Raw genomic sequence first — 10,957 nt, 5'->3', positions numbered from 1 at the left:
CCGAGAGGGTGCTCGCGCTGGTCACGACGTCGTCCACGTAAGTATCGCGGCGCAGCGCGACAGCTCCTTGCGGAAATCGGTGACCTTCGTCGTCGGCGAGCTGGTGCAAGGTCCGTATGGCGAGGAATGGCGCGCACGCCAAGCCATACGTGACCGTTCGCAAGCGGTATTCGCGGATGTCGTCAACGGCACGGTGCCGTCAAAGTATCCGCTGATGATCGCGGTCGTCTGGATGAACGAGAATTTGGCGGTACATTTTCTCAATGTCCGCCAAGAAGACGTAACGGTGCCAGCGCCAGCGCAGGAGTACGTCGGCGAGAACTGGCAAGAGATTGGCACCAGTCAGCAGACTGGTGTTGAGCGAGGTGCCCGAGGTCGTGAGCTGTGAGCCGTTGAACACGACTCTGAGCTTAGTGGTGGTGCTCGTTTCTCGCAACACTCCGTGATGCGGTAAGTAGCATCTTGCAGTATCTTCTTGTTGTGATGATGTGGTTACAGCTTCCATGTGTTGCAGGTCTTCGTAATCCTTCATGAAGCTGCGGTAGAGGTTGCCGAATCGAGCGTCCTTGTCGCAGCGGCGCTCCATGGCATGGAGCAAACGCTCGGCCGGCCGACGGGTTCCTGACAGAGAGGGTGGAGCTCCGGAGAAGGGAAGCCTCACAATGTAACGTCCGGCGGTGGTGCGTGAGTGCTCGCGGACGAAGATGTCCTCGCATCTTCTCTCCTCCGGGGTAAGAGCGACGGGAGCGGTATTCTCCTTCTCCTGCTCCCAGAAGAGCTGCACCAAGTCGGTCAGCTGGCGGTCTATGGTGCATTGGTGAGCGGCATGGCTACTCTGGGCCGTGGCTCGGTGTCCTCCCGACAGGATCCACCCGAGAGAGGTCTTCTGCGCGATGGGCTCGTCTTTGCATCCCTTGCGGAGTCCATCTTGAAGGATGGCGGAATAGACATCCGCACCGAGCAGTATCTCGATTGAATCTCGGTCTAAATATTGCGGATCGGCCAGAGCGAGACCGCGTATGTGAGGCCAGGTGACGCTGGCTCGCACGATGGGCCCCTGGTACGAGGAGAGATGCGGCAGGACGTACGCCTGGACGGGGAGCGTTGCTCCAGTTATTGCCGAGGAGAGCGCCAAAGACAGCCGTCCGCGGGTTGCTCCAGAGGCTCCTCCGATCCCGGCTATCGTCATCGAGGAGCGGATCCGCGGCAGGCGCAATCGTTGTGCCAGGGCCTCTGAGACTAGAGAGACCTCTGATCCTTGGTCGATCAGTGCTCGGATGTCGTGCGGTCTTCCCACGTGGTCCTTGATAGTGACCCGTTCGGTGGCAAGAAGAATCGCCTTGCGGTCTGATGCGAAGCGTGTGGTGGACAAGGAAATCGCACCATCAGATTGCGAGTATGCGTCGTGCAGAAGTGTGTGGTGGCGTGCTTTGCAAGTGAAGCAAGTTTTCGACGACTGACATTTTGCCAGGTAATGGTTGCCGAGGCAGTTGAAGCACAATCTGTTTGCTTCTACTAGGCCTTTTCGCTCGGCAGCGGTCTTGGCCTTGAACGTCGAGCATTGCATAATCGAATGCTTTTCTTTACAGGCGGCGCACGTTGACGAACCGGATGCGCGTTTTACAAAGTGCGACCTTGCGGACCGAGAAGTGTCTCCGGATTTCGCGGCAGTGGTTGGCTGCACGGCGTTCAGCGTGAGGATCTGCTTCGCTATGAAGTCCATGAGGACGTCGTTGCTTGGCGGGTCGACGGAATCGCGGATCGAGGACTCCCACTGCATTCGAGTCTGTGCGTCAAAGCGCTCGACGAGCAGGTTGTAACGATGCATTCCGGTGCATCGTTACGATTCCCGGCATAACATCCGCCGGAAGCTGCCGCCCGGCAGAACACCCGCCGGGCAGAGGCAGGGGCGCGGTGCGCCCACCTTTTTAAAACTGCCGAAAATCAAAATTCGGCCGAACATCGCCGAACAGAGTCGATGTGGCCCGAACCGTCGACCGGCGAAAGCCCGCGTTCGGCTCCTACCCGAATCCCTCCGAACGGGCCCGACCGTACCGTTTTCCGAAAACCCGTTCGGAAGGGGTTATACCATCACGCGCCGACGCGGGCAATTAGCCCGTATAAAAAGGGCCACATTTTGACTCTAAACACATCTCTCCGATCCGCTTGAAGCAGTATGCTTCCAAAGAGCAATCCTTGGGAAATCCTACCAAACGCACAGAAAGAGCTGAAGACAGAGGTGGAGCGTGCTCCGTCTCCGAACGAGAGTTCTCGATTCTGACGCCAAAAGTGCAATCCGCCTAATCCGCAGCTGCAACCCTCACGGAAGGTGGAGCTTGAGCCGCCCCGGATCGGGAGTTACCGATCCAGCTGCATCGCGCAATCCATTCTTCGCGAATAAAAACCAGGGTTATACGCACCGAACATCGTTGCATGCATCACATGCAATTACGTGAGCGCATCTAAAAAACGGACGCGTAAACACCGCCGCGTTCAAGCGCATAGGCGATTTATACGCGGACTTTAAATCGCGAAATAAATATTACGGCGAAAATCATCGTCGATTCCGAGAACCGAGGCATTCTCGGAATCTCGGGATTCCCCGCAGAAAAAGCGCCGCAAAAACGCGCGCCGTCTCGCGCAATAGTAAACACCCGCCGGCGTGCGACAGCGAGGCCGAAATTAATCCGCATTAATATTCGGTTTAATTACGCAAACCACGCAATCTGTATACGAACTTTTATGATCACGCACACGCTCACACACTCGTCTACACATTTACACACTCCGACTCTGTACACACTTTCATACAAACGCAATAAACGCAATTATACCACACACACCGCGTATTTCATTTAAAGACACCTAGCACCGGCGATCTATCCGCGCTAAGAAAAACGTCCGGAAATACGACCGTTACAAGGTAATTGAAGAGGTCCATATCGTGCATGCCGATGGGCCTTTCAATGCTCTCCTGCGCATTGATGGCAGTCGTGGCGGCGTTATAAATGCGATTCAACTCGTCAGCGGTCGCGTTCTTCATTTTAGGTACAGCGGTGTAGGCAGCGAAGTTAGCGCGAATGAGCTCTCGCTTGTTCTCGTAATGAGAACTTAAAATTGACCACGCCCTGTCATAATTGCCCCCGACAATCGGCAATGATCGAATTAGTTTTTCCGCAGGACCCTGTAAGCTCGTACGGAGATAGTGGAGCTTTTCCACGTCGGAAATGGATGTATTGCTCCCGACGATGGACAGGAAGATGTCGCGAAACGCGGGCCAATCACTGTATGCACCGGAGAACGACTGGAGCTTAATTCGCGGCAGCGAGGTCTTGAGCGTCTGCTCTTGGTGAGCCTCGACCTTGGGCGTGGTGGACGACTCGCCCTTGAGTTTGTGCGCGTATTCGACCAGCGTGCTCCTTTGTGTCACGTAGGTAGTTTCCGCGATATCGATAAAATCATTCTTTGCGTACTCACTCTCAAGATATTTGTCTTTCAGCGCCGCTACAATGAGGTCATGATGGGTCTCGAATCTGGTCCACAGCGTGTCGAGAATGCGGAGGCGAGCCTGAATCGCTTCGGCGGTGATGCTCGAGACGCCCATCTTGCGCAGATTGTCCACGGAGCGAGACATTCGTCCGTGGATGTCGTTCTGCGCCTCCAACAGTGCCTTTAGATCTGCACTCATGATCACTTTTCAGTTTCAGATTCACGCACTATGTCACAAAGTTCACCCACGAACTGCGGATGCGGATAAAAAAAATCCGGCTCGAAGGACCAGAAAATGTTCGCGAATGAGTTATTCGAGACGATAAGCGCGACAGAAAAGGTCTTGGACTCGGACACTGCACAATTGAGAAAAAACAAGCCACGACACGTATGATTTTTTTGGACTTTTGATAGTTTTATTTTCAACACCACACGATAAATAAAGTTTTACACAAAATATATATATATTTCAGAACTCGAAAAATATTGCCGAAATTGGTTCAAGTCCGTAATCGAGAGGAAAGTCCGAGTGAAAAAAGCGGTCGAATAATACTGCGGTTTGCGAAGCGATAAGTGCGGTTTAGCGAAAAGTGCGGTTTAGCGAAAAGTGCGAGACTTCGTCGTGTCCTCGCGCGGTGCTCGTTATATACCGGGCAGATTTTTGGACCCGTATCGACGTGGCCCAATTAACTTTGTATTTTGGCGGTGACCTCAGGGCGCCGCGCGTCATTGGCCGCTGATGAGGTCTACCGCTGACAATGAGTTAATTGTCATGCGCGCGATCTTTTTAGATCAGCTGATTGGTGATCAGCTGATCGTGACGCGTGGGCGCGCATGCCCGTAAACTGTACAGTTTTCGGCGACCGTTGACACTGTTATTGTCAACGGCGGAGACAAACGTTTTTTGCGGTGGCAATAAAATAGAGATAACTCGAACGATCGGTTTTTTCTCTATAAATAGAAACGTCGAGAAGATTCCCGACGTCCGTTAATTTGGAAAATTTCGGTTTTTCGGTAATAATGAGCTGAGATGATATGCATGCGACATATGAATTTCAAACAATTGTAATAATATAAAGTTACATGAAACTAATCACTCAGTCATTAGCAAACATAGATTAGAATCGGGACATGATTTTGACTGGTCGAAACCCAATATTTTGCATAGCGAAAAGTATGTTCGAAAGAGAGAGATCGCTGAGATGTTCTTTATCAAGAGATTTAATAATCTAATCAACCTACAGAAAGACACGGATAGTTTAAACAACATTTATGACAAAATAATAAAGGTCACGTAGTTTCGTTTTTCCTCTGGTTGTGTTTAGTTTCTTGACGAAGTCTCACACGGACGCATCAGTTTCTCTCAAATTCGAATCTAGTTAAATAACGTTTTTGTTAATGTGACTTGTGCAGTTTTGCAAGATTATCGTCTATGCCTGTCTCCTGATTATTATTACATCGGTAAAATTGATCACACTTTATTTCGTTGTGCTTGTTATATTAATCAAACCGTAAATTAATTGTTAAATTTATTTATAAATCTTTCCAGTATATACTTGATAAGGACCACAACCATATGGTCGAAACGTCGTATTAATAAACAAATTTCTGGCTAATTTGGTCGACTACATTTTTTTCAACGATTCTTTATTTATTATTATTATTTATTCAGATATTACGCTTGTACAAAACATCTTGGCTATCTAACGGACACCATATTTGCAGAAAGCAAGAATATGAAAAACATGTTGTGTGTGTGTGTGTGTGTGTGTGTGTGTGTGTGTGTGTGTGTGAGTGTGAGTGTGTCTGTCTGTCTAACAGACACCATACTTGTAAAATATAATGAAATAATGGAATGTGGTATAATAGGGCTCCAGGCGAAGGTCCACATAAAAAACCCAACGCGCCATTGGTGATACCTCATGGGTGATGTGGAAAATCGCACTATTTTTCTTAATTTCATATTTTAAATGTATAAAAAAGTTAATTATATTTAATATATTATAAAACGTGTGTGTGTGTGTGTGTATATATATGTAACATATATATATATATATATATATATATATATATATATATTATAAATATATTATATGTTTATGTATATACATATTTATATATATTTGTAACAAAAATAAAAAACATAAAGAAAAGCTGTGAAAGAGAAACATTGAAATATCGAAGAGCGAGGCTCGCTCAGCAGCGTTCCGCGTCGCGCGTCGCCCGTCGTTTTCGTTGCTTGCTTGGTAAGAAGGAGACAGAAAACTGTATTCTGTCCTCTTCTTTTAGCCGAAGCTCGCCGAAGCGCCGAGCTCACACGTACGCTTACGCATACATTTCCGTTACCCTCTTCACTACGCGTGGCATGTTGCTTGCGGAGATAATCTTGCATCCCTGGGGGTAGGTAGGGCGAGGAGAGCCGTTCGCCGTCGAGTGGGTAAACGGAGGGTCGTGACGTCACGCGGAGGGGGGATGGCGAGGGGGCCGCGGGGCAAGGGGGAGCGAGCGGGAGAGGGAGAGAGCGCACGCGCGCGTCCCTGGTTACGGCGCGCGCGATAAGCGACTGCGGGCGCTTTTGCCGGCTCGTGTCGTTTCGACGCGCGAATAGAGATAAAGTTATATATATCGATGTTAATAATAAAGTTATATATATCGACATATCGACGTTAATAATATAGTGAATGTATTCGACGTGAGCCTAGAAGAGATATAATATAGAATATATAATATATAATACGATGTATATCAGATTTATTTCGAGGAGGAGGAAATTCGTCGCAAATCGAGGAAAGACGAGGGTGACGTAAATCGAGGAGAGAGAGAGAGAGAATAAATTACATGTAAAATTTTTTATTATATCATAAAGTTACATTCGTAGATACATACGTCGAGAATAATATTGGTATTCGCGATCGTTCCGTTCGAGCGCAGTTATATAAGGGGTAGATATAAGGTTCGAGATCGATATCGCGATCGCGATACATTTATTCGTCGCGCGTAGAGTTTTACAAATTGTAATAGAGTCCGAATAGCAGAGCGTGTAATTCGCAGTCGATCAGATCGTTCGCGTTGAAGTACTCGTGTCGACGAATCGCGTCCGGAATATCGCCGGGGTGGTCGGTCTCCGTCGCGATATCTAGAAAACGCGATAACTTGGCGTCTACGGTCTCGAATATGCTGGTCAACGACGTGATGATACGATTCACGGATAGCTCGAGAACGAACAGCGCCTTCACGGTGGAGTGCGACAAAGCGATGCAACTCTTCGGCGTCTCGAATCGCAACGTCTTTAGATTGTTTATCTTGCCGAATCGAAGCGTTCCGACGATTATGAACGTCGAAGGGCGCGCCATAGCCTCATCCAAGTCGTTCTCGAAATACGGTAGTATATCGTTGCGCAGAGCGAGCATATCTTTCCACATGTCGGGCGTCAGAGATATCTCCTTTCCATGGCAGTCTCCTAGAACGATATCGACTTTAGCTTCACGGCTACGGCGATGTCGATGTACTTGTATGCCGTCTTGATCAGCGGATATCGTCTTCCCAATATGCGAATCGAATGTTTCGCGAAATTGATCTCGCATTTGAACAGTCAATTTCTATTCCACCTGTCGAGATCAAAGAAGAAAAGAGACGCTATTATACGAAATAGCCGATCGAAGCGGAGATCGAGAGCGCTCGGGCGAGGTAACTCGCGAAGTGTCGCGCATACTCACTCGTCCTCGGTGTACAGTCGAGCTTTCTTGATCACGGGTGGAGTGTCGGAACGATCGTGGGAAGTATCCTCGTCCTTGGCGTAGTCGTCTCAATGGTTAGGCGGGAGCGGCGGGGCGACGAAGGGGCCCGTCATCGGCGGCGCCGACGGAGTCGCGGGCGTCCCGGATGGGTCCCCGAACACTCTGCGGTACTCCTGTCCGAATCCAGCGAACATGCTCGGTCTCGCGAACAAGGCTTCGATGTTCGTAGGAAAACATTGTGATGGCAGCGGCGGTGGCGACGGCGTCGTTAACGTTGGTTATCGCGAGGAGAGAGAAAGAGATTCGTCGGAGACGCTCGCTTAGAATCGGACGCGCGTTAATCCCGAGTATCGTTGGAAATCGCGCGCAGCGATCGAGACGCGTCTTATATACGATGCGATCTCGATCGTCGTTTCGATATCTTTTCTCTCGGCGTGCGCGTTACGCACGTTAAATAATGTAGCGGAAGCGGTTTAGAACAGCGGTTTGGAACAGCATATTAAATGTAATCTTAACGTTAGGTTTCAGGATTTTCTGATCTTAGTCGTCATCATCGTCGTCGTCGTTGCGCGGTCTTTCGAAGAACGCGTATTCCAGACGATACAGCTTGGAGACGAGTTCGCTCAATCGATGCAGAATGCCATCGGCGGGGCATTCTATTCCCAGTATACTAAGATCGAAGAGATTATCGCGTCGGTGAACTCGCTGTACGCGTAATACTCGCGTTTCTTCAGGAAATAGAGATTACCGACGGAAATAGAGATTAGATCGACGTGGCGGAAGGCCGCCGTTATCACGGATAGTATCCCGGAAAACGTATCCCGCAGAGCGCCATGCCTCGCAGCGGTCATCGCGCAGTCGTTTATCTCAGCTATTTTATCGTCGTTGTATATGACACGCTGCGCCCGGCGTGCGTGTTTATCGCGGCGTTTATCCTAGCGTCGCGGGGAAATCCGACGTATTCGACGGATCTAGACCATCCCGCTTTAAGATGAAAATTCGAATCGGTGAGATAGGCGTAGTCGCCGGCGAATATCGCGATATCGCCCGAGGGTCTTTGATACATGGTCTTTGATGATATGCGAGTGAGATTGCGGGGGAGGAACTTGAAGTAGTCAGCGAACGAGAAGGGCGCTCCGTAGCGTCTCTCCCTCATATCGATGGGCCACGCGTTGCGCGCGATGTACAAGCGACGATGATTCATGATTAGCGCTCCGTCTATGCGCTTCAAGGCGCATAGATCCGTGGAATCGGAGGGAGCGAGCGGCGTCGTAGCCATCCTCTTGGTGGTCAGCGGCATCGCAGCCGTCGTCGTCGTCGTCGTCACGGCCGTCGTCGTCGGAATAGCGCCGGCGATCGTAGGATTCGTCGTCTCTCTTGATCCGTAGAGATTTCGCACGCTTATGACGTCCTCTATGCTCAGTCTGAGCGGATATCGCCTTTCTTCCGAAGGCGTGTACGCGTACATGACCGAATTTTCCCTCATACTGTGAGTCAGACCCAGAGTGTGACCGATCTCGTGCGTCAGCGTCTGAAGGAGATACAGTTTGTCCGACGGAAGCCTGGTCAGCATGATGTGCCACGGCTCTCGTCGACGTATACTTCAATCACTTGATTGGGCTCTCCCGTCGGAAAAAACGCGTGAGCGACGACCGATCCCGGTCCTGTGAACGGCGACGGGCACGAGCCCCCGTTGTCGCTGTTCTCGTACGCGTGAGTGCCGGATTGATAGGATATCAGTATATCGGGTCGCAGCGGGTCGCGCGAGAGCGTCAGAGAGGATTGCTCGAACCACAGAGCGAACGCGCTCTGAGTCGTGCGCAGAGTATCTCTGTTCGCTAGTTTGAAGTTCCACGTGAGATGCGTCCTCGGCCACTTTCTCGTCAACGGGCTGTAAGCGTGAATGTCCGCGACGCCGCATCGCGGCCTGCGCATGACGCAAATCGTTTCCACGGTCAGGACGCCGTTTCCCGGCAGACCATAGTATTCCTGAAACAATGATAGCGCTACGCTCAGGGTGGTCGCGTTGTCCAATGACGACGACTGCTGATGATTCTTCTCGTTCTCCAGAAAGCCGTAGGTTCGAAGATAACGGGACGCCTCCGCGACGTCATCGTAGGTCAGCGTCGCCGCGACGGCGACGAGCAGGCATATCGTCAGCGCGAGCGATAACGCGATGCGCGTCATGGCTCTCGCGAGGAGTTAGCGCGCGGGGGTCGGGACGGTAGCGAACTATCGCGTGCGCGAGTCCTTCGGCGATATATCGCTCCCGAGAACACGAGGAAGTGTCGTACGAGGGGATAAGGAGGAGGGGTGGGGAGGGGAGATACGCTCGGACGCGCGAGAAGGGCGATCGAAAGAACGAACGTTTTTTAAAAAAAAAATGATTCTTTATTCGTACAAAATTTTTTTCGATCCTTATCGTACGCAAAGAAATATATACGAAAGATACACGAATGGATATAAACTAAGGTACGAGATAACGTATAAAGCGACGCATCGTGTAATCGCCCGAAGCGATGCGAGAGGCGACGCGTGGAATAATATACAGTGATGCGCGGGTTAATATATATAGTAATGTATAAAAGACGATACAAACTAAGATACAAGGTAACGTATAAAGCGACGCATCGTGTGATCGCGCGAAGCGATGCGAGAGGCGACGCGTGGAATAATATACAGTGATGCGCGGATTAATATATATAGTAATGTATAAAAGACGATACGAACTAAGATACAAGGTAACGTATAAACCGACGCATCGTGTGATCGCGCGAAGCGATGCGAGAGGCGACGCGTGGAATAATATAGAATGATGCGCGGATTAATATATAGAGTAAAAGACGATACGAACTAATATACGAGGTAACGTATAAAGCGACACATCGTACGATCGCGCGAAACAATGCGGCGCATGGAATAATATAGGGTGATACGCGGATTAATACATATAGTTGTATGCGAAGTGATGTAAAGTGCGTAGGGCGATGCGAGCGGAAATCGGGAGGGAAGGCGCGATCCTTCGGTGTCGAAATCGGCGAGACGTCTGAAATATATAAAGCATCATATTAATAGATCGTACTGAGGTACACGGAATAAAAGAATAGCGCGTTAGACGAAAAGAGATACGTACCTCGATTAAAACTCGTCGTCGTCGTCGCTCGTGTGAGCGGAGCTCATTCCGTCGATTCAAACCGCGGCACCACATTTCTACGAGGGAATCGTTGTCGCAGATATATTCGGTCTTGCACATATGATCTTGGACGAGTGGTTCCATACCGAACAATCTTCTCAAGCGAAATATGTCGGCAAACATGTTAGGCGCGCTCTTCTTCCATTTCTTGTAGGGTTAGGTCGCTAGCACCACAGTAAATCCATGAATATGCGGCGCGTCCGCCTTTTCCTCTGCATCCAACGCTTATTGTGTATGTTTACGAATCCTTCGATCTCGACTTCCTCCTCGAACTGTAAAAAATGTCGCGCGATCAAAGACTGTCGCGTGTCTCTTCGAAGGAGAGCGAAAAAATAAATAACGATGATGAAAGAGTATTCACGTTCTACGTTACTGCTATGTTGAGGATCGCGTTCATGAGCCTCTTGATGTATTTTATTTTCCAGGCGCACATCCACGCCGTGAACATACACCCGTGGAGCATTCTTTGCAATCTCGAAAATTCGTCATCCATCGTTCGCGTGAAAATAACGCTGAGAACACTGAGAATACAGAGAAC

At 49.8% G+C, this 10,957-nt stretch overlaps 2 protein-coding genes across 2 annotated transcripts; both read right to left on the bottom strand.

Moving 5' to 3' along the window:
• Positions 1-21: 21 nt before the first annotated feature.
• LOC112638274 lies at positions 22-1,828 on the bottom strand. Its single transcript, XM_025409659.1, has 2 exons — positions 311-1,828; positions 22-228 (listed from the first exon to the last, which is right to left on the bottom strand). The coding sequence occupies exons 1-2, from the start codon at positions 1,826-1,828 to the stop codon at positions 22-24; spliced, it is 1,725 nt and encodes a 574-aa protein (XP_025265444.1).
• A 6,964-nt stretch (positions 1,829-8,792) lies between these two features.
• Positions 8,793-9,413, bottom strand: LOC105255868 (matrix metalloproteinase-24). The gene has a single exon (XM_011265393.2). The coding sequence runs from the start codon at positions 9,411-9,413 to the stop codon at positions 8,793-8,795; it is 621 nt and encodes a 206-aa protein (XP_011263695.2).
• Between the last annotated feature and the right edge of the window lie 1,544 nt (positions 9,414-10,957).

Source organism: Camponotus floridanus, unplaced genomic scaffold, assembly GCF_003227725.1.
Source record: "Camponotus floridanus strain SB8 unplaced genomic scaffold, Cflo_v7.5 scaffold279, whole genome shotgun sequence".
In the NCBI taxonomy this organism is placed as follows: Eukaryota; Metazoa; Arthropoda; class Insecta; order Hymenoptera; family Formicidae; genus Camponotus; species Camponotus floridanus.
This window is presented reverse-complemented; position numbering and strand designations above follow the sequence as displayed.

Bases quoted from the DNA above. Each gene is read 5' to 3' on its own strand.
- LOC105255868 (XM_011265393.2), bottom strand. From the start codon at position 9,413: ATGACGCGCATCGCGTTATCGCTCGCGCTGACGATATGCCTGCTCGTC.
- LOC112638274 (XM_025409659.1), bottom strand. From the start codon at position 1,828: ATGCATCGTTACAACCTGCTCGTCGAGCGCTTTGACGCACAGACTCGA. The intron at 229-310 runs GTACTCCTGCGC...TCGTTCATCCAG, and splicing joins TCTTGCCAGTTCTCGCCGAC to ACGACCGCGATCATCAGCGG.